At 42.0% G+C, this 26,921-nt stretch overlaps 1 protein-coding gene across 1 annotated transcript; it reads right to left on the bottom strand.

Moving 5' to 3' along the window:
* Positions 1–8,089: 8,089 nt before the first annotated feature.
* On the bottom strand, positions 8,090–25,574 carry DCT (dopachrome tautomerase). Its single transcript, XM_033052369.1, has 8 exons — positions 25,091–25,574; positions 16,871–17,170; positions 15,394–15,494; positions 14,140–14,306; positions 12,334–12,513; positions 12,100–12,235; positions 10,421–10,622; positions 8,090–8,547 (listed from the first exon to the last, which is right to left on the bottom strand). The coding sequence occupies exons 1-8, from the start codon at positions 25,389–25,391 to the stop codon at positions 8,366–8,368; spliced, it is 1,569 nt and encodes a 522-aa protein (XP_032908260.1). The 5' UTR covers positions 25,392–25,574; the 3' UTR covers positions 8,090–8,365.
* Positions 25,575–26,921: the final 1,347 nt, after the last annotated feature.

A 26,921-nucleotide genomic window follows, 5' to 3' on the forward strand; every position in this document is an offset into this window, starting at 1 on the left:
ATTGCTAGGAATTTGATTTAAGTGTCAAAAATTTACCTGCCTATTCAAACATCACTGAATCCTTTAGTCTGAAAACACTATCACAACTATTTTCTCTGCCAAACTTCTGATATTTGTTTCATGACTGCATGAAACATTGCAAGTCTATTTTGATTCTTTGTCTCATCAGAATGCAAATAAAATTCAAGGAGAACAGAATGTGAGAAAGTATTTTATAAAGTGAAAATAAAACCACCTAACTGTTTGAAAACAACAGATGCTTTTATTTGAATGGCAAGTAAAGGTTCTGGTCGGTCCTTTTACAAGTTAGAGATGATATTTGAACACCAGTCTTTGCACTGAAATTATATTGATATGTTAAATTCTGAGGCTTTGCTGAATTTATTAGCACTCTCTTGGTTTAATGCAGTACTGAACCTAATATTACATTTGCATCTGTGAAATGCATATCCATTTACCTGAATGTTCAGGTAGTGTCTTTGGCAAACATTAATAAATCCAAATGACTGTTGACATTAATCCAGGGAAAACAGTGGCCTAAGAAAATGTTTTCTGATGCATTGCTAAGCTCAGGCATACCAGTGAGCCATCAGATACAGATTCACAGCGAATATAAAGAATGTGCAGGTGTCGAGTTCTTGCAATATGAGGTAAATGCAAAAAAATCCTCCCCTGGGATTTGGATCTGCATGAGGAATGATGTTGTCTTACAAAGAGAGGGATGATGGCCCATTTTTGAGCAACTCATGTGATGGATGATGCTCAATTTTGCCTCAGCTTCACCTGCCCAAGCCCAGCCCACGGGAGGGAGCACAGGGCTGGGCAGCCCATGCAGGCAGGAGCTCTGGGGACAGGGCAGTGAGGGAGCATGAGGGATAGGAGGGGCTTGGAGAAGAGACCAGCCTACTGCAACAAGACATCTTTGATACTTACAGTTACTTCAACTAAATTATGTTATGAGATGAGGAGCATGGGAGAAAGAGGAGAGTAAAATAAAAGAAGTCCAAGAGCTACAGAATAATGGAATTAAGAGGAAAGATTTGAAATGAGTGTCAGTAAAAGTATCCTTACAGCAAAACAGATAAAGATGCCTAGTCTGTCTCCCGATTTTGATTTTTGTAATGAGGTTTCTCTTTTTTCTGGTAAATTATTATCTTCAATGATGCATTTATTCTGTTTAGATAGAGATATGAATTAATTCAAAACAATCAATAAAATTATAAATAACAGAAACTTTTCACACACTCTTTATCAGATGTCAAAAACTTCCATTTTCCAACTGTACCCCTGACTGTACTTAAAACAGCAGAGTATACAGGATACAAATGGCTACTACATGCGAGACAACTATGTATGCAACTCAGTTTCGGATGTTTCTTCAAAATACAACCTAGGTTTAAGCATCATTCTACTTCCCCCACCGGAATGAATATTAACAGATAAGTTAGAGAAGGGTGAAATAGATACATTTGATAAGCAAGGCAATGTGGAAGAGAGGAGGGAGACTGGAGAATTCTCTAGAGGAACAAATGGAAGTGAAATCTCTGGGCACCTCCCAGCAGAAAACAGAACTGGGACAATCCTGCACTGCAATGCAAACATGCTAGAAATTCAGACTGGATTTTCTTCTTTCCCCAACTGCTGTTCCCTGAAATACTGAAATATGTGAGGGGTTCCTCCCTGAAACAACTTCAAAGATCCTTAACCATGCCACAGGCGCAATTGAAAACTAAGGGATCCTATTCTAGGGGAAGCAGCTCCACTACACATTCCATGAAATGTGTAAGGAAAAAAGTCTGACATTCCCTGGCTGCAAATTGAATTTACTGACACTTTTCAGGCAAAGGCAATATTCCATGTAGTCATTTTGTTGCTCAATAAATTCCCATTCCCATTCACTTTGCTCTGTAAAACCTGCCCCTACCTTGCTTCCAAAGGAAATAAATCATGGAATATTAGAAAAAAGAAGAGAGAGCAATTTTGTGAAGTGCTACTACAGATGGGTTTTCCAGATAAAAACCATACCAATATTGAGAGACTGACAGCAACTAAAGCAAAAATGAGCATGAGACAGGCTGTCGTGATGAGCTGACACAAATTCATCTGTCTGAACAGCACAATTAAGTATACATCACAAAAACACAACTAGCAATCCCCAGACCAAGCTAAAATATTTAGATATAGGCAAGACTGAAACAAAAAGTACCACTTTTTACCTCCTTTTTAAATTTTAAGTAGAAATACACCTTTTATCTTTATGTTTGTCTGTCCTAGCACAGCCACCAGGGTATACTTCTTTCTTACCAGCAGGTAGACATAGTGTAAATGAGCACTGAGCTCTGTAATCTCTCTATCTATCTGTCATGTCCCTGATCAAATATTTTTATTTGGGGGATTGATTTAAAAACAACAAATTCTATATTAAAACAAACGCTCTCATTGCTTTTGCAAAATCGACTTATCCTAAGATTACACACGGAAAATGCTGGAGGAAAACAAAGAAGGACTTTTCCTTCTGCTAAAAAAACCAAACCCATCTTTTTCTTTCCTCAGGAAGGAGTGTGCTTTGCCTTTACAAGTGGTGTTTTTCAAAGCTCTGAGGTGAATTTCAGATGCACGGGGCTTGGTACAGTGAGTGGGGACCAGCACAAGCAGGAGCTCACCTGCAAACCACAAACCAGGTCAGTCCTGACTCCTGTGAGTAGGTTTGATGTGCATCTGCAAGGGCTGAGCACATCACTCCTCCTGGCAATGCCCTGGCCCTGCACAGCCCTCTGCAGCTCCCTGCAAGGTCTCTCCATCCTGAGCAGCTGCTGACCATGGGATGGCAGCATGAAAGAGAGTGGAAAAATTGTGCTTATAAAAGCTGGGCTGGAGTTTGGAAGTCTATGGTAAAAATGAAAAAGAAAACCAATGTAGAAGGTTTAATAAGCAGTTCAGACTCTATTTATCCATTTATTTGTATATTTATATCCATTCAGACTATATCTATCTATCTATTGGTGGCAACTAGCCCCAACAAAGCCAGTCACCAGCCTTATTGCTGACAAGAAGAACTTCTGAGCATTGAACGCATTTAGCAGCTTTTCACTTAACCAAGCAGAGGAGGCAACTGTAAAACACTTACAGATACTTGAACAATAATGCCTCCACATAAATATGAAGCCACTGAAAGATGTTTTCAAGTAGAAGGTATGCAGAGGGGGAAAAAAATGAAAGAAACCTCAGGAGACCTTCTTTTAAGTCAGAAGCAAAGAAATCTGGTAGGAGACAGAATAGACCAAACAGAGATGGATGGCAGGGAAACAGGCCTGGAAGCAGCCTGGGTGCAGCAATGAAATCACCCAGTGAAGGAAGCTGCAAGGGAGATTTTGTGGCCTTACCGCTGAACACTTAAGCATTTGTCTCCCAGTCATAAATCCACATAACACAACTCACCATTTCCAGAACAGACAGCTGAGCTCTCTACTGCACAGCCACAGAAAATCAGGAGCCACAGAAGGAGATCCATGACAGGAAAAACGATACTGGTAAGGATCTTTTTAATCTAGTCTGTGAAACAGGCTGAGGACAGAGATAAGGGCTGGAGACCCCGTGATTGTCTCCTTTATTCAGGCACTTGGAAGTGCTGCCAAGGCCAATGGCTGCAGTCCTCCCTTACTTTCTTTCCAATGTGCCTGTTGAAGTTGCTCCAGAGTTCATCAGTTTTGTCAACAGGCCAGAGAGAACAAGGCATAAAGGGAGGAGAGACAAACAGGGATGGATTATGTGATGTGGAAGAGACCTGACTGCTTATTTGGTCTCTACTGAAAAGCTTGGTGTGTTGAAGTTTCTCACAGTCAGATTTACTAGCTTTGTTACTATCCTGGAAAATCCACCTGTCCTGGTCCAAGGACAAATTAGATTTCTGAAGTGGGAATACATGGCAATGGTAACATCATCATAAGTGCAGACAGGATTCATGAAGAATATCAGAACAGGCAAAATAACCTGCAGATTCTGCAGTTTGGTGAATACCTGGAGCTTTCTTTTCATATTTCATCCATACCCTGCTGTTCTTGGAGCATGGTTTTGAATCTACAGAGTGCAATGGTTTATACGCTGCCTTAATTTGAAGCCCAGTGTAGGGGTACATTTGCTGTCCATGAAGGAGAAGGTAAATGCCCCTTCACAAGAAGAAGCTGGTGTGTGAAAAAAGATGGGCAGCATTAGTGCCATTTTGTCTGTCCACCCAGGCCTTGGAAAGCCTAGTTTCAGTTAAAAGCCCTGGATAATGAATATCTGCTGTCTCTCAGCTGCAGGATCACTGAAGCATAGTGGGATCACAGATGCAGCTTTGCTCATAACCTGACTAAGTGCAGGCACCTGTGTGCAGGGCATGTCACTGGCTGCATGCACTGCACAACTGGGCACAGCCACAATTTCAGGGAAAAAGGTTTCCTTCCTGGTAGCTATCAGCCTACATGCCTAGCTCTGTAAGTTTATACCTTCCCTACTAAATTTAGCTGACAGTCTTTCAAATTGCTTCTTTCTGTCATCACAAGTATAGACGTGTCTGCCCCAAAAGAAAGTCAGTAATGATATTGCAACTTAAAATTTTACAATAATAGCCATGACACATGGTAGCTTTATGCCACTTCTTTCCTAAATCAGGGCAAAATTGGAACAAATTCCTTTTCAAGCATTTAGCTAAACAGATAGGAGTGAGATTTAATTTAATTCAGAAAACAGGTTCTCACTAATTCCTTAAGAATATTTTCATGATAATCATTTTCACAAAAGCACAGGCCATGACTGACAGAGACGATGTGGTTTTCATCAGCTTACTGCAGTGTCAAAATTTAGGCACCTAATCTACTGAGTGACTCAGAAAGAGACATTAGCTGCCCACAGATCCAGTACAACCAGGTGAGAGAGCAATTAAGTTGTGACCAGAGAGAATTAAACTCCTCAGAAAGATGATCCACTCAAAAGCCCTACATGCAAAGCTGAAAGCTGCATGTGTCTAGCTAACAAAAAAGGCTGAGGAAGGGATGTTTTTGAGTTCTTCTTCTCCAGAGCTCAAACATCTCATTTGTGGCTCCTGTGTGCATTTTCTCAGAAGAAAGCAGCAATATAGTAGGAATTATTTTAAAGGGCAGGGGTGGTGATGATTACACCCATCTCAGCTTGAAGCCATTCAGCAGAGCACCTCCCATCTGTTAGCAAAGTGCCTTGAGTAAAAAGCACACAAAGCCAGATGTGCTGATCCTTCATCCTTCCTCCCTGGGTTGGGCAGGGTGGCTGTTTAATTATGACTGTGAAGGGGAAAAGTGAAGGGCAGAGGTGGTCCATGAGCACCAGCTGAGGTCATGTTTTGCACTGATCTGTAGGATGAAAATCCCAGGGTGTACTGGGCTATGTGGAGATTGGGAATACTATGTTTTCAGCATTCTTTCCCTCAGTTTAAGAGTTTGTGGGAGCCTTTGAGCATCCCTTTTCATCCCACCCCAGCAGTCTCAGGACAATTTATGAAACAAGAGACAGTAGTTATTTAATAACACCTGCATAAACCAGCAACAAAAAATGCATCTTGTGTTGGTTGGGATTAATACAATATCAAAACATGTAAAACCAACCTTTACAATCAGACTTGTTGCAGGATTTCCTCCATCCATTCTTTAAAGTGCCTGTGCTCAGTTTCCTTCATTTTTAAGCACTTCATACAAAGTTGAGCTGTGTTTCTTTCCTTCTTCAAAGACACAGCTTTCTTGGTTGCCAGAACAATACTTTTTTAAGAGGGAGAAAAAGAGCTTTCTGGTGTCACCAGTAATATTCCAGTAAGCCACGAGAGGGCAGGTTGTGCTCTTGATACAGCTGCAGATTTTTATAAGCAGCTGTTAAGTCTCACAGTTTTAAAGCCCTAATTACCAAACTAAGCTCCAGCCAGTGAAAAGAGGAATGCATGGGTCTTTGACCCTAGTACTCGTTATGTGCCCTCATTGCTTTTCTTCTGGAAAGGAAAATGCCTTTCTACTCAGTTTACATGCAAGACAAAAGACTCGCCTTTGCCTTACTCACAGACTGTTAGGCAAACTCTGTTCTAACAAATTAGTTGCTGTGCTACATTTTTTACATTTCTCCCTCTTTATTTCCTTCCTCTACCCCACTGCCACTGTTACTTGCCCATAACCAGGGAAGCTTGCAACGCAGACCCTTGGGACAGCAGCATCCAAACCTCCAAGCCGATGAAGCTAGTCAGGCACTCTGTTATCCCAAGGAAAATTCCCATCCACTCCTGGAACCAGCAGTCTAGAGTGCCTCCAAAATTTTGGCATCCAGATCCCATGAAAGACAAAAATGTGTCAATCTCCATCCAACATCAGCTCTCTAAATCAGTGTTTAGCATGAACTGGTCCATGTTCTAGGTTGTTCAGCCTGGAGAAGAGAAGGCTCCAGGGAGACGTTGTTGCAGTCTTTCAACAATCAAACGGGGCTTATAAGAAAGATGGGGACAAAACTTTTAATGGAGCCTGTTGTACTAGGACAAGGGGTAATGGTTTCAAACTAAAAGAGGGTAGATTTAGACTGGGCATAAGGAATAAATTTATTACAATGGGGATGGTGAAACACTGTCACAGGCTGCCCAGAGAGGTGGTGGATGCCCCATCCCTACAAACATTCAAGTCTTTGATCAGGTGAGCAACATGATCTAAAGATGTTCCTGCTCATTTCACAGGAGCTGGATTAGATAGATGATCTGGACCTGAAATCTTCTGTGATTCTATATGAAAACACATAATCTTGTAGTGCTGGAAGACAGCTGACAACTCCTTGAGAAAGGCACATGGAGGTCTCAGACCTAGCTACCTTCTGACACAGATCAAGGTCAACTAATGTGGCATGTGTAAGCTAGATTTCTGGAGACCTCATCTATAGTGTTCAGCACCAGATCACACTGATCCCTAAATAACAAATCCCCCAAAAGGCAGCCTGAGCTGGAAACTAAGGTACTGAGCTGAGCTGCTGTACAAAAAGTGCTTCAACCTTTGATATCTTGGGTATAATCCAGAAACAAGTGCACTGGGATCCCCCAAAGGCACCACAAAACAGCAGAAATGGCAGCAGACTGCTGTCCATCTGAGAGAGCAAAGGCTATTTGAGCAAATCACAACTTTGTTTGACCCAAAAAGACCACATTTTAGAGGTAAGTTTTGTGAGTTACACATATTCAAAGCTAAGTATATGTGAAACTCATCTTCTTTCTAGTCCACATAGGTGTTATTGAGCAGGCCTAAAAGAAATGCCAGAAACTAACTGATTTTTTTTATTCAAGGCAACAAAAGGAAGGGTTTTATAAGTCTCGAGATCCCACAATACACACAGTCTGAATACTCCATTAATGTCATATATCAAGCACCAAAGCTGACAGGATCTGCTCAAGATGTCATTTCTGTGTAAAAAAACCTGTTCTAATATAACACAGGTGAACCACACAAATGGGCTTCAAATCTCTGTCTAAAAGAAATATATAGGGAATGTATAAAGGAATGTTTAGGATGGGGTCTAGCAACTGCCACATCCAAACCTGATTCCCCATCTGCACACCTGAATAATGCAAGCTATCTTACTTTTGTTACCTTGAGTCCTGGACTTTGGAAATTTGGAAATTTAAGCCTAGATTCACAGAGCAGTCCATCAGAGACAAAAAAGTTTAGTCCCATTTTCAATTTCTGTCCAAGGTCCCTAAACACAGAGGTAAAACACGTGTATATCTTGGTGTTAGGGAACTCCTGATCTTAAATTTTAGGAGTTGGAGTTTTGGAGTGTACCTGTTGCTTTCATCAACTTTATTGGAAATAACATACAGAATTGATTATGTTTCTAAAATAAACCAGGGAGTTCCTATAGTATTTTGTCAAACAACATGAAACATTTTGAATCTTAAAATAAGACTATGCTATACAGAATATTTATTGATAACTATAAAATAATATATTATTCAAATAAACATGTAGAATTACTAACTTTCAGCACATCTTAATGCAGCTAAATGAAATCAAGAGCACATTGAGGTGAAAATTTATCTTGGTTATTCAAATTGGTTTTCTTCTATTTGGATTCTCAGCTGTCTTGAACGAAATCTATAGAGGAGGATTTACAGGTGTCACACACTCCAGATAACATTTAGTAATGAGAAAAATCTAGCCTGAATTGGGCTTTGCTCATATGTACCCAGAGACTACACACTACAGTTCACAAGATAACAGGAAAAACCTGAATGAGAACAATTTAGTCAGCTGCCAAAGGAGTGTGTGATAAAGTCTCAGCTAAGATAGCAGTAAGGCAATCAAGGTCGCTCCCTACAAGAAGGGAAGTGAGGGCACTAGGCCTCTCCCATGTACTTTTTGGGGTTGAAGCTCACATTCATCAGTGGTTCAAAACCTCTTCTGTGCCGTCGGTGCTGGAAAAGTACAAGCAGCAGAACAAGCACAGCCAGAGCTATAAGTGCTCCTCCAATTGTGGATCCAACCATGACAGCCCATGCTTGGGTTTCTTCAAGGGAACCTGGAAATACGAACAACTGTAGTAAGGATAGCCCATAATTTAATTTTGCAAATTACACAGAAGACATAATATCTCTTACATGGCGATAATTACAATTACTTGTGCAGTTTAGTGACCTACTGACCACAGGCAAAATTCGTAACACACCATGTAACTGAGACGTACCAGAGCTGGAGATGCTTCCTGCCAGAGAAGTCTACAGCTGAATTTAAACTTCAACAATTCGTACAAATGAAAGTGTTGGCAATAGAAAATATTAACATTGGCAAGACAAACAGACCATTCTTTCATCTAATTTGGCCAAAATTATGAATAAGCAATTATAAGCAATTCTTTCTATAGTGACATTTAAAGAAAGCTGCTTCCAAGCTATTTTGGTGAACAGAAAACCCTCAAATTTTCCTAAAGACCACAAAGCAGCCAATTGTCAAACTTTTAACTGAAAACCCTACTTAGTGTGGTTCTGCTGACCAGCTCAAGATTGCATCTGCTGATTTTGAACCACTTCTGAAGAACCAGTGTCTTCTAAGATAATATTACTTATTCCTATAATAACATTGCTCCAGTTGACTGAATTTTTTGTTTTCATCTGTGTTTTCAGAAGCAAAAATTGCCTGCTCTCCTTTTCTGAAGAATGCTGCATATACTGAGATGACAATTAAAAAAAAAATCTCAAAAGGACTGCACATATTTAAAAGTTATCTAGATATACGGGTTAGAGGAGACAGATGGCTAAGGGAAATGTCACACTGACTATAAAAGCAATTAAAAGTCTTGTGCCCCAATCTGCAGTCTTCAAAAAAGTTGCATGCAATCATTCCAAAAATCAGTAAAGTCCCCAAAATTAATTGTTTACTGCTTTATCACCTTTCAAGTAAGAACCAGTAATTCATTAATATATGTTTATTTTTAATGTAATTACCTGAAGTACAATTAGCAAGTTATTCTTTTAGTTGAAAGAGAAGGGTTTGGATGTAAAAGCTGTATTGTCTGAACACAGGCCATGCAGACAGGGATAGTTACACTCCTTCATGGAGAGCTGACAATTTATTTAGGTGTGAGTCAGAAGCAACAGTCACAAGCAACCTGCATTCCTCTCTGGGTGCCTCAGGCCAAAAGGGCATCCACATTTGCAAAGCAGGAGAGGGGGACAGTAATCCAAAGAGAGGAAAGCCTAATCTCCAAAAGAAGGGAAGTTTAAATTTTCAGGGAAAATTCTGGGGATGCCCCTGAGAAAAGCACTGCAGCAGCAGCTAGCATGCCTCCACAAATCAGGGCTCCCCTGCATGAATGCAGCCTGAGGACAAGGGTTTCAATCTTTTGCAGTCTCTAGACCTTTAAACAGACTCCACAGATTAAAATGAGAGATATATGGTAAGGATTTAGAAGAAATTCCTGCCCCCACAGGTTAGATAAGTACCTTATGCCTCTCAAAGTCATACTTAAATGGAGAAGGAAGCTACTCAGATTTAATCTTTGGAAAAGCAGCTGAAGCAGAGTTTTCATGCATTTCTTATTCTTATGCCTTTTACAAATGTTTTAATATCTTGTTGCAAAATTTGGATTTTCTGCATAAATACTTTGCTTCCTTGCTATTTTGTCTTTGTCTGATTTGTGTCAAAGGTAATTTCGAATGAATAGACAAACACTTAGGAACATCCCAGCTATGGACATTGAAAATCTCTAAATCTGGGGATTTACAACAAAAAACACCCAGGTGCATCTCTCCAGGTACCCAAATATTAATGTTTGGAAGTGGGCAGGTGAATAGACCTGCGCATTTTGTGAAAGGTTCCTTATTTTATATGTGCCTGAGGCATGGACAGTGTGAGCTGTCTCATCACTCGGCCAGGAGCAGCATGCTGGGACATACCTGGCAGGTCAATGGCATAGGTGTAGCCAAGCTGCTCTGCAGTTTGGAAGAGCTCATCGTTGGTCACCGGAGGGAAGAAAGGCACCATGTTGTACAGCCGGTTGTGCCCGATGGGGGCCATCTCCTCAGGCCAAGCGTTGTCAGGGGGCTTGAAACGCCTCATCCACTCATCAAAGATGGCATCAGTAAAGGAGTGAAGAACCTGCAAGTCCAGGCATGGGCACGCACATTTATCGAGCTCTTTCAGAGCTCAATCACCTTTAAAACACTCAACAAACACATGAGGTGGCTGGAGCTTTTGAAAGAGAGAGAAGAAGGTAATCTGAGTTAGATGGGATTTACAGAATGGGAAATCAGGAAAGCTCATGAGAAGACTAAACTGATCTTAGGCTTGGAACATTTTGTTTATACACCCTTGCTGCTGCTTGTTCACAATAAAACCTCTCTCCAGACAGTTTGACATCAGCTGACATCTAATGGGCAGGTGAATCATTGCCGGTGAGGAGCCACTGAGCTCATTCAGGTGAATGTGCCTTTCAAAATTATTTTAATTCTTCTCATCTCTGAACAAGTATGGAAAGTTGCAGGAAATTTAACTCCATCATGCTCATTTAAATCATGTGCCACCAGCTCCACAGGTGCCCATGAATTTAATCAGGTGAGTTTATAGATCTAAGATTAACTAATGCAGGAAAGTTGTTTCAGACAACTATTGCAAATGTCTGAAACTAATTGCTGACATACTCATGTTTTTTAATTACAACCCTGGAAACAACTTGGGAAATATCCTATAGAAAATAATATTTTGCACAATATTACAATGAATTTCATGAATTCATTGAAAATGAATGAAAATTCAATGAAAATTGCAAATTAATTTCACTGTGTAAGAAAGAAACCAATACAGGAATTAAAGAATTATTAAGGAAGCAATCTGAAGAACCATCACATAAGTATTTGGACTAATTTCTCAAAAAAAAAGGTTGAAAACTTAAAACAAAAGTAAGAAAGAAATGTATCTACATAATATACATAAAGATACAATACATAAAGAATTTATATATGCAATGTAAACACTGTGGTTTAATCTAACAAAGAGGAGAATAAATTTGCATGAATTTACTAGGGGAGAAAGATGTATAAGCAGAGTCAACCACCGGCTTTTTCTTTGAACAAAGCTGTTTGTGCTGCTCATGGCAGTGCAGCACTATTCCAATGCACCAGTAAAATAAAATTTTTTCTATTTCCCAAGAAATACCCTGATATTTGATGGCCTTCCTTTCAGCTTGTAAATTTTGAAACAACAAAACAAACCACTCAATCTACTGCTTTAAAATAACTATCCCCACTTTCACCTCACCTTGATGCTGTAAAATTGTGTGATATAAGCCATTAGATTTAGATACCACCTAATGAAATTATTCAAGGCAGCATGACTTGGAATAGCAGCTCTTCTCCCTAGAATCTTATTTTATATTTTACAAATTACCCTGAGATGTTTTTCCTTTTTATTCAACATTTATGGAGGTATGGCAGTGTTCAAGACAAAGGATTCCTCCTTTTCTATTTAAAGAACTAATTTTTTAGGGAATTCACTTTACTTGTTCTGCAAATCTCTTGTGAGAAAGGATCCTTTGAGGCTCAGCCGTGGTCAATCACACTGGGGGTAAGAGACATACCACAAAGATGGGATCGTTGGCAGCTGCATGAGGGAGAGCACTGGTCCCATTCAGGAAGGAGTGAACCAAATTATGGAGGCTCAGCATCGGCGAGTCAAGGGCTCCATCTGGTTTATCAAATCCCTCCAGCGCATTCCTGCGGGTGGGTAGAAGCAGCATTGAGTAACCACATTTTGCTGTGCTCATAAACAAAACCAAGGTAGAAAACCTCCCAAGAGGAGCCGGAGGACAAACCTGAAACTGAAGCTGGAATTGCGGAAGAAGGGGGGTCTGTCGAACTCCTGCAGGGAGAGGCACCTCCTGACATCCTCCATGGTGGGCAGCAGCTCGCCGGAGCCCCGGGGCGGCCTGCGCCTCAGCGGCCCCTCAGCAGTCCCATTGCACAGCGTGACCAGGCGGTTGTAGTCGTCCAGACTGAGCAGGGAACACAGAGAAGCACAAGGCAGAAGGAGCTGGGCGCTCGTTTGTTGGCTTTTTCTCATGTGGTGCAAAGAGGTCTCAGCTATTCGTGTGAGAGCAGAGGTTTGGGATGGACACCTCCTGGGACAGCTCAGTTCATCTCCCACAGTCTGGGACATTAATTTATTGCAGGACTGTCACCATGACATGGCTTTCTGTGGCCCTGCATCCTCTGGGGACCACCAGTCATTTAGACCAAGAGTTACCAGGTTCATTATCCACAGAGAAAGGATGCTTTAGAAGGGGCAAACACAACTCCCATTGTGCCTTCTCCCCTCCCAAGGGCTTTGGAAGAAGTTTTTGTCAGGCAATGTAAAGCAGAGTTTTCAATTTTGAATTGACAAACTTTCGCTCCTGAGTGAGAGCTATTTTTTTAACTCCACAAAAAGGGAAAAAATGAAGGAAAATGTGAACTGAGAAAATGTAAGAAATGGCAGAAAATAGGTTTTTACTTGCCATTCCTCATCCTCTTTAGAAGAAAAACAAGAGCAATGCATTGCATCCTCTTTTTTCAGGGTCTTCGAAAACAACCTGCTTTTGCAGGGATTACCCAGTAACTAATGGGGAGAAAATCCTTTCTATCAGGGAGAGAAAGAGGGAAGGAGAAGGGGAAAAACAGCATAACACTTGTAAAACAAAAAAAAAAAGTATTTTCTATTCAGTGTGAAATTAAACAGCATTTTCAGAAACTTCTGAAGTAAACAAAAGCTCTTCTCAGTTTAACCTTGGTAAGGCGAAAGTTCAGTCACTTCAGTTTTCAAAAAAAAAAGCCAAAGCCCTTTTTATCTTTGAGGGAAAAATAGGGGTAAGACATAAAGCCAACTGGTGCCTAAAGCTGGAATTTCAAATATCTGTTTAGGTATCCAGAAAAAGGGATCCTTTTGAAAAACCCTGAGCTTTCGGTACCTCTGTCTGACTAGCTGCACACTGCCCCTGGGCTGAGAGAAGAATGATGTATGGGTATTTATAACTAACAGCACTTTATGTCATAGCACCCTGATCCTGTCTCTGAATCCCCTGTCAAAGCCCTGCTCTCACACGAGTCAGCACATTCCCACATGGAGCTGGCAGCAAGCTCCTGGCTGGCTTTGTGCTGTTTTTTATGTGAAATCTCAGATATTTCAAAGTCAATCCCAAACTGCATTAAATATATCAGGGTTAAAGTCTCATTCAAAACAAGGTAACAGACTTTCCAGCCTATCTCTGGCTTCCTATGTGCCAAAACAATTTTCTTTTTTCTGCTGCTGTGATCGGTTGGGTGTGTGTTATAGAGAACCAACACACAGGCACTTCTTTTTTAGAAAGATACTTGCCAATAGGGAAACTCTTCAGACTTTTGGCAGCCAAAAATTGGCTAAAACAACTAAAATCCTGTACTTTAAAAAATACACTTCCAGAACATGAGAAAGTTTACACAGAACCATGTACACATAAACTGGTGGCAATTTCCAGTTTTAAAGAAGATATCTTGGCTCCTTTCCTGCTCACACTCACAGTGCGGGAGCAGCCCATGCTGTCAATGCTGAATGAATGACAGCAAGGTTTTGTCCATATGTGAGCTTCCCCTGGACACTCCCCTACCTGTTACAAACCACTTGCCACCGAGAAAACCTGGAGCTCTGGTTGATCAAGCCGGGGTCATCGGGCCGTGGTGTTCCAAAGAGCTGGTCTGTGCAGATGTCACACTCATTCCTGCCCGTGGCAAAGTTCCAGTAAGGCAGAGCGAAGGACTCGTTGCCCATCAGGCGCTGCAAAGGACAGAAATGCTTTAGAAGGGAATCAGCTCCAAAGGAAAGAGAAAGAAAGGGACTCCTTCAAGCTGTTTGACTGGATATTTCACTGAATATTCAGCTTTTCATTCTGCATTTCAACTACCTGCATTTCACAGTGCCACTCCAACTCCTTCCACAAGACTGTGGCATTAAATCAGTCTAAGCAAAGACATTGTCACTAGCTTCCCTACTGTGGGACTGCACTTCTTTTGGCCATGTTAGGCTGTCTGCCAACTCAGACCCAGGCAGGAGAGCAGGAGCAGAGATGAATTGAGCCTTAAGCAAGTAAGAGGCTTTGAGTGATGTAAGTGGGTAATGGGTAAAATTGTGCGTGTGGTTGGCTTTCGTTCCAGAAAACTGGCCCTGGGGAGGAATCAGAACTTGTGTTAATAGGGGAGTACAGTGCATTTGATTGTGCTTGCTTGCCAGATACGATTTCACACAAGCAAGATCCTGCAGCTATTTTGATAAGCAACCATTTTCATTAGAGATCTGTAAGGCTGAAATACAGCAACATTGCCAATATAGAAGTCATGCAAATGGAAATTAGTCTATGCTTCTGTAGCTGACTCTCAGGCATGTTAGCATATATTTGTTAACAAATTTGTTATTTTAAAGGCATATTGCTAAATATATGTCTGTATTAAATGCATAATATGTCATATTTAAAGGGACTAATATTTAGAGCTGGTTTCATAGGGACGGTATCTTCAACATCAGCCAACAATATTTGTTACCAAGTTTTATGTGAAAGTGTTGCTTCAATTTTATTAATGAATACTGTTACTTCACATCTTCTATCCTCTGTTGAGAAGACGAAAGGAAAAAATCTCCATTATAACCTTCACATCACTATTCACGGTGAGAAGCCATTCAGTCCTCAGCACTCAGAAAGCACTAATTTCACTTAAAACAGAGCAAAACAAATTATCAAAGAGCAAATACCCCTGGGAGTTTGGGTGAGAAACTATTCTAAGAGGTAGCTTACCCTTGGCTGGATCAACAAAGTGACAGAGCAAAACAGAGAAGCTGTGCAAGGAAAAGAAAAGGCTGTTCAACTAACCTGCAGCTCCCTCTCCAGCCACAGCAAGTGGTACCTGTGCCAAGTAACAAAGGCAGGTCCTTGGTGGGAGAAATCAATACCTTTGAAGGGGCGGCCAGGACCTACAAAGGGGTGATAAAACAAGCATTTAGGTGTCAAACGAGGCTAGAGAGAAAGACAGCATGTCCTTTTATTGCCTGGAGGGGAGTTAAACAAGAACCTTCAGCTCTGCATCTTTGAAAAGAGTGCACACATCAGAAGTTACATCACTTACTTGAGACAAGTGAAACAAACTCTTCTGTGGATATTTGCTTCAATGCTTATCAAAACTTCACATTCCCTAAAACGTTGGATATTGTGAAGATTTCCTCTCACTTTAGTGGATTTTGATTTTAAAAAGCTGTTTTACTTTCTAAAAGCCTATTTCCTTGCTAATATGTGCATTATCACGTTCTCTTGCTCAGCTACAAGACTTACACCATGTATCTATCAAGAGAACCTTAGCATTTTCCATGCCAATAGTAATCCAGAATCCTTTGCCAACTTTCTTCAAATTGTGCTTGTTATTTCTTGTATTGTGTTTTTGCTGGGTGAGAGGTGAGAGGCTTCAAACCACATACAGATTTGTTTATCACTGTAGAAACCTTCAACCCACATATGCATTTATTTACCATTGCAGCAGCACTAGAAGTTTCTCTTTCCCTTTCCACATGACTGCCCTGCCCCATGAAGAATCTTTGCTCTCACTAGGCCAGAGGCTGCTTCCTCCAGCCCTGCAAAATGGAATTGTGGCAAAGGGGCAAACTGAATGATACCCAGTGCAGAGTCACCCTCCAGCAAGGAGACAGATATGGGCTGTTCAGCTTGCACATGGTAGAAAACCACACCGAGGTGCACCTCTTACAAGAAGCAGGCTTTGTGAAAAGGAGCTGGTACAGGTACTTCTGTCTAGAAAAGTAATGAGGCCATGGAATCTGAATTTGGGAGAAAGCATGGGGTTAGACAACCAAACTTCTAAGCTAGGTTGGTTTTAAAAGGTGACTGTGGTTAGTCAGGCAAATCCCATCCTTGGTGACTTGCTGACAGCCACAGAAAGCAGTAGCACTCTGGTCCCAAGTATCTCTGCATGGCCAGTGGCTTCACCACTGCAGAGCCCTATTCCCAACACCACTGCATCTACCTTGTCCTATGAACTGGGAACATCTTTTTGAAGTCAGTCGCTACCTGACCACACTTCAGTTCACTCAAGTGAAGACTGTGCATTGCTCCGTCTCAGACTGAAGATGCACCACAAGTGCAACTGGTGTGCTCTAGCTGCCATGGGGTGTGGGGACCAGACCATAGCAGGCCCAAAGGACATCTCTCCTTCATGGCCACCAGTTTCTCACCAGTTGTTTCACTCCACTGCTCTGTGCCTACCACTGGGAGCTTTGTTCAGCAGTGGTACTTCCACCCTTTTCTTTACCTGCAGAGCCCACTGGAAAAGAATAGCACTAACCCAAGAGCGTGTCTCTGACTGAGTAGTAATGAAGCCAAACAAAGTAGTTGTAAATACTGCAGTTGGCAATCTGTGGCTCCTCTCCGCTTGGACCAAGCAGACTTCTCCAGTGCTGAGTTGCAATGACATAGTCCGGGTGAATCGTTGCCTTGGCACGATCCAGAGCATCAAAGAACTGCTCTCTCTCCTCTGCTGTCAGGGAGTGGATGTCCTTCCTGACAACTGCTGGCTTCCTCCTGTTGCATTCAGGGCCAGTCCAGCCAAACTTGCATTCACCGCAGTTGTAGCCACCAAAGTTTCCTGGATTAAGAGGGAACAATCAGTCATGACATTATGAATCAGGGAAAACTAACAGTGAAATGCTCTTCTTCCCCAGAGATGCCAGTTCCTGGAAAGGACAGCAGCTGAGCAGACTGGCAGCTTTGCCAATTGACTAACCAGAAGGATGGCTGGCTTGATTCCCAGAGCCACAGCAGGGCCAAGAATCACACTCAGCCAGTTGGGGAAGTGCTGGGTAATGGGCTTCACGCCCTGAGGTGCTCAGAGCTCTGCAAAGCCCTCAGGCACGTGGGGACTCTCACTGAACAGAGAGCTGAGCAATTGAGGTTAAGCCAGTGATGAAGTGCTTTGCTCAATTGGCTCTCAAGTACTCCTCTACTTCCAGGATCAAACCCAAAACAGGGTCAGTTCACATGGACCCTTAAGCACAGAAAAAAAATCCCTAAACAAAACAGTCCTCTTAAGGACAAAACTTATGTGAAACTAGTGCCTCTTAACGGTGTATCTGGGGCCCAACACAAACCAGGACAAGCACTGGGGTTGCTGCTGGTCACACTCTAAGCATTATTAAATAGCGCTGCAATAACAGCCTGAGAAACACTGCAGCACTGTCATTCCCTGCTGGCATCACTCCTAAGGCAAGTAATCAGGTTCGCTTTAGGATATTAGCTCAGAGTGTCTGATGAGATGGAAGAGCCCAGGAAAGCAGAGCTTGCTTTATGTGTGGTCTATTGCACGCTGTGGCAGACAGCTGGCAGCAGCAGAAAGCACTACTGGATCTTGCTCCCTCGTTTCTGAGGGAGCCAGGGAACAACCAGCCCTTCCCACAGTACACACCTGCCCCCTGCCTGTTGGCAGGCTTCAGCAGTGTAGAACATGGGGAAAGGCTTCCAGGGGCAGGAGGGAGCAGAATGGCAACCAGAGGTCCTCTGGGATCTCCATGCTGCTATCAAAAATCTGCACTGACTCCTTAACCCGTCCTCAACCTCCTCTCCAACTCCCCACACACTCATTCCACAGCAACCATGACAATTGTTTTCCAAAATGCCACAAAATCTCACTGCTCAAAACACATATTGGTGCTGCTAGATCCAGGACTACTGTAGGGATGAGGAAGTGTCTTTTGAAATGTTCCCAGATAGGCACATGTCCCTAGGCCATAGGCTTGAGCCTAGGACCAGAACAACAATTAACATTAAAGCAAGATTTCAGATTGTCGGGGGTTGTAGAGCTTATCACCAAATTCAAAGACCCCCAAGGTTACAAGGGCTGTTAGCAATAAGGCTCTGAAACTTAAGTCTAGCTTTTATGGTAAGGGTTGCTGAAGAGTAAACATCTGTGGCAGACACCTGTGAGACCTGCCAAGAAGACATGAGGACTCTTACTGCAGAGTTTGGACCAGCTGTGGGCTGGTTATGGCTGCTTCAGAGCCCCTGAGATCTCTGTGTTTACTTGTCATGAAGCTGAGGATCAGTGCTAAGCTTAGGGACCACAGGCACAAAGACTCCAATGAGGTTTTGGATTATGTACACCCCAATGGCATCCCATGAGGATAATTTCCAGATATATGGCTTACATTTTGTCATGATGCAAGTAGGAGCAGCTGGGTTCAGCTGCCATGTTCCAGCTATAAGGGAAGGCACCCAAAGCCAGGAATGTGCACTGGCTAAAGGGGATGAAGACATACACCAGAAAAAACAAGTAGGTTATAATTATATGAAACAAAGCAGGTTGTATGGATTGTATGGGTATGGAGCGATAAACAATATGCAAGATTTACTTGATCACAGTATCCTTGGGGTCCCATCAGAACAGCACAATTACTGTTATCAGTTCAGTGTACTCCACTATCTGTGTCTTCTTCATTCTTCATGACTCAGCCTAGCTATTAGGGCCCATCATATACTCCAGCCTGAACTGACCAGATGACAAATATCAAGAATATCTTGCAACATTGCCATGTATACTGCTCAAGTTTCAGTCATGGACCCCAAACTTCTGGAAAGCATCTGTTGACTCCTCACACTCAGGTACACTTCAATCCTTAAGAGAAGGAGGCAAAAGCAGGAATTAACCATTAAAAAGTTCTGTCAACAACCTCTTTTGAGACCAGCAGTTATTCCTCCAGTCATTTAAGGGACCCCTCTGCTCACAGTGCTGGATAAGCATCACATTGAAATACAGCACTAACAGAACCAAAGTCAGTGCAGGACCAGGTTTGTCTGGGTTGGTAGCAGAACAAGACACTCTCAGTCACTTGTAGAGGCTCTGATGGTGCCTCTGATCCTGCTCTTTCAGGATGGGACCTTTGAATCTGCAGGTCTAGATGCCTGAAATAATTTTATCAGACAATATGTGGAGCTCCTCAAGCTCTGAGAAGACGTTTTAAAAAGCCTGAAATGACGAGTTATTTTCATGGGAAGAAGGCTTTTCTCCAGCTGTATTTATCTGGAGCCAGGTGGACCAATGACTTGTCACCTGCTTCCCTTGGGCAGGAGCTAATTATATCCAATTGGTGCTCTGCAGGATTTTCTCCCTTAACCACCCAATCTATGAAGGAGTCCAAGAGCTCCACCTTTCCATCGCTTCCCCAGTCACTTTTCGATGGGGCAAGAGCTTTTACTAAGTGAGGAGGACTGCAGTGGAGACCTGCAAACAGGAGATGATTTCCAGGCAAAGTGATATTTCACCCTGCAATATTTCTGCTCATTGTGTTGAACATTTTTGTCACATCCTCAGGTCTATTTGGCAATGTTCCATTGTTAGAAACACGCAGAACAACAACACTTCATGATATCAAAACTTGCTTTTTGTCATTTTCTTTCAACAGACTCCATGTGTCACAGGACTGCCATCATGCAGCAGTTGAAATGGCAAGAAAATTATGGAGGTCTGTGGGATTTCCCATAATTCAAAGATAAATTACTGCAGTAATCAGACACAGGTGTTTTATGACCCACCCAAACCAATCTTTCAGCACTTGTTTCTAAAGCACTCTACCAGGACACTGATCTGGAAATTGTGCATTACTGTTCCCAGAAAGTTCATTTACTGCCATGTGCACTTCCCACATGACAGCATTGTGAAATGCTGGTCTCTTACAATTTAACTTCCCGCTCTGCTATGCTAGTGGTGGTGGCCCTCCATGATACAACTCCACAAGAGCAGGAAAAATAAACTCATGATAGCAGGATATAGCGCACAGTAGATATTTCCACTGAGGCAGTGAGACCCTTTCAAGATCCTTTTGCACACAGGAATCCTAGGAATATGCAAGGATTCATGCCTTAGCATTTTTTCACCTTCAGTGAATAACACAAAGGAACTCAGTGTACAACCTTCCTGAGGCTCTGCCAGGGACAACAGAGATTATTATCATCTCTTGTGGTTTCCAGAGAATATAGTGTGGGAGGTCATTCTGGTGCACAGGAAGGAGATCATATCACTGTTGGATGCTCCCAGCTTGTTCCACTGTTTCCAGGAATGTCCATTGCACTGCCGCTGGTCAAAAAAATTGTCTGCATATTCTTCATTAGCCCTTTTGACTGGAGATGGGATCACATGCCTTGGAAGCTTCTTCTGTCCCCAGTCTCACCAACACTTAAGGTGCTGTTTCTCAGTCAAGTTGTGTGAATCTGGCTGTTTCTGTAGGCACTAAGGCCATGCTACTTCTCCCAGTGGATCAATCCATTGGTATGGCACTGAGAAAAGTACACTCCTTATGACCTGATACTTGGTATGTGCTCATACACATCACTGGTGTAGCTTACACCAGCCATCACACACCACTGTAGCTGCTTCTCAAGCCTGGGGTTTGCCTGAGCTCATGGATTTTCTACCTCTTAGTGGTCAGAACATGTGATTAGCCTTCAGTCACCAAATGTAACACAAATTAGTAGCTCCATCAACTTAGTGTCTTTTCATCGTTAAAAATGAACCTACTCAGCACTTACCATCTTCTGCCTTGTTTTAGTGTACCCAGATGAAACCCAAGCAGCTGCCATGCCTCTTCATTCTATAGTGACCAGTTTAATGCCCATCTTTTATTGGATGGGGAGAAAGGACTCCTTTTCAGACTTCTTCAGCTATTGCATTAAAACAGGAGTTACTTTAGATTTGAAACTCCTGCATACTGTAATTTCTCAAGGCTGGGATCAGGACTGCTACCATATGGGACAAATGGTTAATTCTTTTCTCTTTTTTGGCTCTTCATTTGGACATGCTCACAGGCTGTAGGATGTGGAAGTTCTGCACCTACACTGGATTTCATAGGGTCATTAAAGTATGGCTGTAATTACTCTACAACAAGTAAATGAAGTGTATTTTATAACCACTTCAATAGGCCAATTTTTAGCTCATGGAGTAGCCATATTAGATACACGGCTTAACTGACAATTTGATTACAGCTAAAGAATAGATGCTAAATTATCTGTCCCCAACTCGAATATATTGCACAGCAATTAGAAAGGATTTTTTTTTCCTTCAAAAAACTTCTACTAAAAAATAATGTTTGGCATACACCCAAATGTAAACCTTAGAAAGTGAAAGCAGAAAAAAAGAATGATAATTCAGTTTCACTCCTCAGTGAACTCCAACTACGTCACAGTTTAATCACTGTCACAATCTGTACTACCAACCACATGACTGGCTGCAGTGGTTTTTCACAATAGTCGTCTGTACTGAGTTTTTAAAATGCTACATCAGATCTGTATCCCAGCAGTACAACGTTATCGTTTAGAACTCAAAATAGCATTTAGTTCACAAGTCCTCTAAAATAGTTTTCTTCTAAACTAAATTTAACTGTCTCACTGAAATACTGCTTTGTTGTGTAAATAGCTACAAGTCTCGATATTCGAGGTTGGACTTATGTATCCATTACTTGGTCTAATTCAACACATACACCTTCTTGACAAACAAATCAGCACATTCCCCTTCACATGTGCTGCTCGCTGTCAGGATCTGTCATCAGTAGTTTCAGTTTAAGAATTGATATAAATTGAATAATATGAGGGGCACCCAAACCAATTGTAGAACATATTCAGTGGATTCAAAACCTAAATTAGTCAAGGACTAAAAACTCTTTGCTGCCCTCCAACTACATTCATGCCATAATCCCATATTTTTTTACAAAGATGATATTTTTGCTATAACAAACACATTGAGTGAAATGTGCAGCATCCTGACTACAAACCAGCAATTGCTTATTGACCTTGGCACAGAAAGTGGGAAGCAAAACTGGATCTTTCTTTTGTTCTAATCTTGCTATATTTGTCCTAAGTTAAAGAAAAACTAATGCATAATATCTGCTGAGGCCTAGAAATGGAAAAAAAATAATCTGATCCCATTATAGGCATTCATCCATATTTGTGTTTGGGATTTTCCTTTTTCTTTCTGGTTAGGTGAGGTTGTGGGGGCGGGGGGGGGGCCTCCCTAAATATTCAGGACCCAGACATAGACAGATATGATCTTAAGGTACTTTTCCTCAGTGAATGGCTTCAGTAAATGGACAAAATTTCAGAATTTCTTTTCTCCTTAGATACTGAGTTTTTAGTAAAAAGCTAAATTTATTGTGAAAACTCCAGACTCCCACCTTTGGAAAATCACAGCCCTATTCCTCACAGTTCCTCCAGTTTCCTACCAAAGAGCCATCAGCTATGTGACATGTGCAGTTGGCACTGTCTAACTAATAAACAGCTACATGGTTGTTGGAGTTCCCATAGCTTATCATTCACACCATTTCTAAACTAAAAATTAAACAGTGCCAAGATGGAACACAGCTGTTTATATTGTTAAAGTGCTAGAAAGAGCCTTGGTGGGGTTGGAATTTGCACAGTCCATTCCAAACCATTCCAAACAGGCAGTTTGCACATAACATTCACTTGGAAAATAAGACACCTTAATAGCAGGGTTATGCACTGTTCCATGTCCCTTTGAACGAGTATATTTAATTTCTGTTACTGTATGTTGCCTACCATTATGTTACACAGGTAGCATAGCCTTAGATGCCTAATAAATACCACATGTCACATCACTTACAGCTGGTGTGGAGACAACCAATCAGTGGATTAAACCAAGTGGAAAAAAAATCAAAAAAAAACCCTAATAGACATGGAGCCACAATCACCAGCATTGTAAAGGCATCAGATCTAATTCAAATCCCACACAGCTGTGAACTTCTTAGCATTCTCCCAGAAATGGTTTTGCATGCAACATCAGGCAGAGTACAGCCCAGGAAAACTTTCTGAAAATCACGCTTAAGGATACATTTCGCATACTGTTTTATCATTGGTGTATTTAGATTTAAAAAAAACTGCAAGGAGAAAGAGGAATCCAAGGGATTTGAAGAGATGAGGGGAGCAGCCAGCTCAGAAGTAGAGCTGAAGGAAAGGACACTACATTCTGCTCACATAACTTGGGATCCAGTCCTGCCAGTGCTTACCTCTACTTGGACAAGTAAATTAATGTCTGCCTATGCAGAGCATGTCTGTCTCCACTGTTCTTCAATCTTCTCCCAGGTTTTGATGCTCTAATTACTTAAACTGAATAAACATTGGTGCATGCCCATGTGTTCCAGACTTCTGACCCAGGATCTCTGTCTATATGTGATACCTGACTTCAGTTTTGGAGGTATATGAGAAACTTTAAGGAAAAAAAAAGTGTGCATCTAATTTCTTTTTTTTTTTTTGCAAACAATCTGGAAAAGTCCTTTTGCACAAGCATTTGAAATCTAGTCAAAGGAAGAGATAAAAATTGATGTATACTATAAAGTCTATAAAGTCAATCATTACTTTGAGGAGTTTGGGTAACAGCATGTATCCATTTATGTTATCTGCCACTACCTCTCTGTTTCCAGTTGATAACTGCACTGGAAAATTTAACCTCTTTGGCTGAAATTCTCTGCAATGCTGCCTTCTCAGATTGATCTGGGCTTTCTTAGTAGTGCAAGCTAAGGTATACATTTTAGACAAAACAGTCCAGCTTGTTCTTAGAATCAGGCTGAAGCAAAGCATTTTATCCTTCTCATGTTAGAAAATTCAAACAATTTGATGTTTTCAACAAAAAATCACAAGTTTCACTTGAAATGTGCCTAGAAAGAGACTTCAGTGCCTGGGATGTGCCTTTTGCCCTACTAGTGGTTCCATCTCCTGCCAGCCCTGCACAGAAGTCTGGGCTGAGGCTGCAGCTCTTGCTCATTTTACCCCACTTCAGCCAGGGCTGTTGCTGAGAAAGGGTCCTGTCACCTTATTCTGCCCTGAGCTCACCCTCCTGCTCACTGCCTACTGCCAGCATTAGGGAAGTGGTCTCATTAGAACCTTATCCCTTTGGCCAGGTTAGTCTTCAAGCACATCTCCTCCCAGGTCTGTTTCACCTCCAGCACGCAAACTCAGGAGCCCATGTAAAGTCACAGCGAGAAGTCATAGGTGGAGATGAGGAGGAAAAGGATGGAATGGCCTCTTTGGTGGTTTTACAGACACATTTTGAATCAATGTAAGATGTAAATTTAGTTAACAAACCTGGGAGACATCCTGGCCTGACATTGGGAGCCTTTCAGTGCACAGGGCTATGTCATGCTACAAAGTGCTAGTCCACGAGGAATAAATTTTCAAACAGTGACCCAGGTTCAGTGCACCTGAGAAGCAGTGATAGAGGTTTGAAAGCAGCACTGAAAGGTCCAAAGCCCTGTGGAGAAATGGGATTGCTGGCTACGGGGGACAACTCCATGGGCAAAGAGGAAAACACAGTTCACATGAGAGAAAACACTTCCTTGACACTGCTGCTCTGAAAAAGTGCTAACAGTATCATGAACATGGAAGAACTGTTAGGATAATGGTAATATTTGAAGCCTTCTTGAGGCCTTATATCTCCAGGAAAGTCTCTGGCTTTGGAGCAAGGTCAGCAGATCCCTCCATCCCCATGCCCTCCCCCCAGCACCCATCTCACCTCTGCACCGACAGCTGTGGTTGAAGAACTTGAGGGGCCACCGTTCCCGGTCATCCACATTTTGGAGAGTGTAGGGGCCACTCCAGGGCTGAGTGTCTGCCTGCACCCCCTCACACTGTCCCCTGCCCTGCAAGGACCCACAGATATTGCCTGGCTCTGTCCCCAAGGCTGGGCAGCAGCGTTTCAAGCGTAGGGCTTCCACCGTCATGCAGACACGGGGAAACTGTGCCTGTGCCTGTGGGGGACAGCAGCAGCTCAGGTAGCCCAGCCCAGCCCAGAAGAGCCATCCCAGGGCTCCCATTACAGCTGGTTGTGCTTCCCTGTCCCTGCTGGACCTGTCTGCAAAGAGCAGGGAGATGTAGGCTGTGGGACAACCTGGCCTCACCACAGCTCCGTGCCCCAGCCAACCGGATAATGACTCTTGCTGCTGAGGATGCTGGTGTTGGGTGTTTGTTTAATCCCAGCCTCTAATTGCCTTGAATGCAGCTCAAAAGACGGGTGCTTTGACTCTGTGGTGCCTGCGCAGCAGCCACAGCTTTGAGCAGGGTTTATATAGAGGTTGGGAGAAGCCCTCATTAGAGGGATTAGCACGGTACAAATCCTCGTGTTTTGCACATGACATCAAGGGCAGAAAAGATGCCAGTGTGAAAGCAAGTTCTGCAGGCTCTGGCAGCTTGTCAGGAGAGTGAATGCCTCAGATTTATTTCTTCAAGTCTTTTATGAGCTTTGATAAATTGATGGTCTTGTTTTAGCTGAGCTGGCTGGAGAAACACATTTATTCTTTTAAACAAAACCCTGTAAACAGATGATAAATAGAAGAGAAACCCTCTTCTCTTTTACTTCATTCACTGTAAGATAATACTTTCCATTAAAGCAGCAGCAGTGGAAAACTAATTGGAAGTGCAGAGAATAGAGATGCACCATTAACAAAAATTAATAAATGTTGTAGTATAAATTTGGGATGGAGATTCCACCTGCCAACTGCTGAACTTTCAGTGCTTGCACTGAAAATATCTGAGTGGCAAGTGGGGTTTCCTTCCTAATAGCCTTTTTGCATGCAAAATAAATTATTTAATTGTTTTAAAAGAGCTCTTATTTGCTCTGCAATCCTTTCCCCATCATTACACCAGAGATTGTTGTAGAGGTGGTGTGGCTGTTAGACTTTCAGAACTGTCACAGCTGAACATTTATTACCCACCTGGCAGCAGACAGTCTATGAGATCGATATACACACCAGACATGCACTTAAGTGGTTCTGTTCAGTGCACCGACAAAAATATCTTTGAAAAGCTCCTAGTATGCAGCAGTTCTTGCCCTCAATGCAACTCCTAGGGCAATAAAATTAATAAACAAAAATAAAGTAGTGATAAGTGATTCTGTGAGTCTGAAGCAATAGCTATTAGTTCAGGTCCACCATACTGAGTAAAAACTGGCAACTCCCCCTGCTTCACTGAAAACTTTCACTCCACCTTCCCCAGCTCTGTTGTTCAGCCATTTTTATAGGTATGCATAGCAAAAAAAAAAAAAAAAAAAAAAAAAAAAAAAAGCCATGGCTGTGTCCATGCTATTAAACACTTCCATGGATGTTCAACCTCGCTATTCTGCCACAAGAAGTTTTTGATTTATGCAGCAAATTATTGTAGCTGAAGAGTTCATCCACACTGTGGACACTGTCATCACTTTTAGGTTCTTAGATCTTTATATCAAAAACTTATTGTTTGACAGACAAACTGAAATGTGATTCTACCTCATTTATGGAGGCATAAAGCATATTAGCAACACCATGTATTCTGAAATGGGTTTCAACTCACCTCACTTTGGATTCAATTTA

This window comes from Catharus ustulatus, chromosome 2, assembly GCF_009819885.2.
Source record: "Catharus ustulatus isolate bCatUst1 chromosome 2, bCatUst1.pri.v2, whole genome shotgun sequence".
Taxonomy (NCBI): domain Eukaryota; kingdom Metazoa; phylum Chordata; class Aves; order Passeriformes; family Turdidae; genus Catharus; species Catharus ustulatus.

Coding starts and splice junctions, on each gene's coding strand:
- DCT (XM_033052369.1), bottom strand. CDS start 25,391: ATGGGAGCCCTGGGATGGCTCTTCTGGGCTGGGCTGGGCTACCTGAGC. Junction 17,171..25,090: donor CCACAGCTGTCGGTGCAGAG/GTGAGATGGGTG, acceptor CTCTTAATCCAG/GAAACTTTGGTGGCTACAAC. Junction 14,307..15,393: donor GGCTGGAGAGGGAGCTGCAG/GTTAGTTGAACA, acceptor TGTCCTTTGCAG/CGCCTGATGGGCAACGAGTC.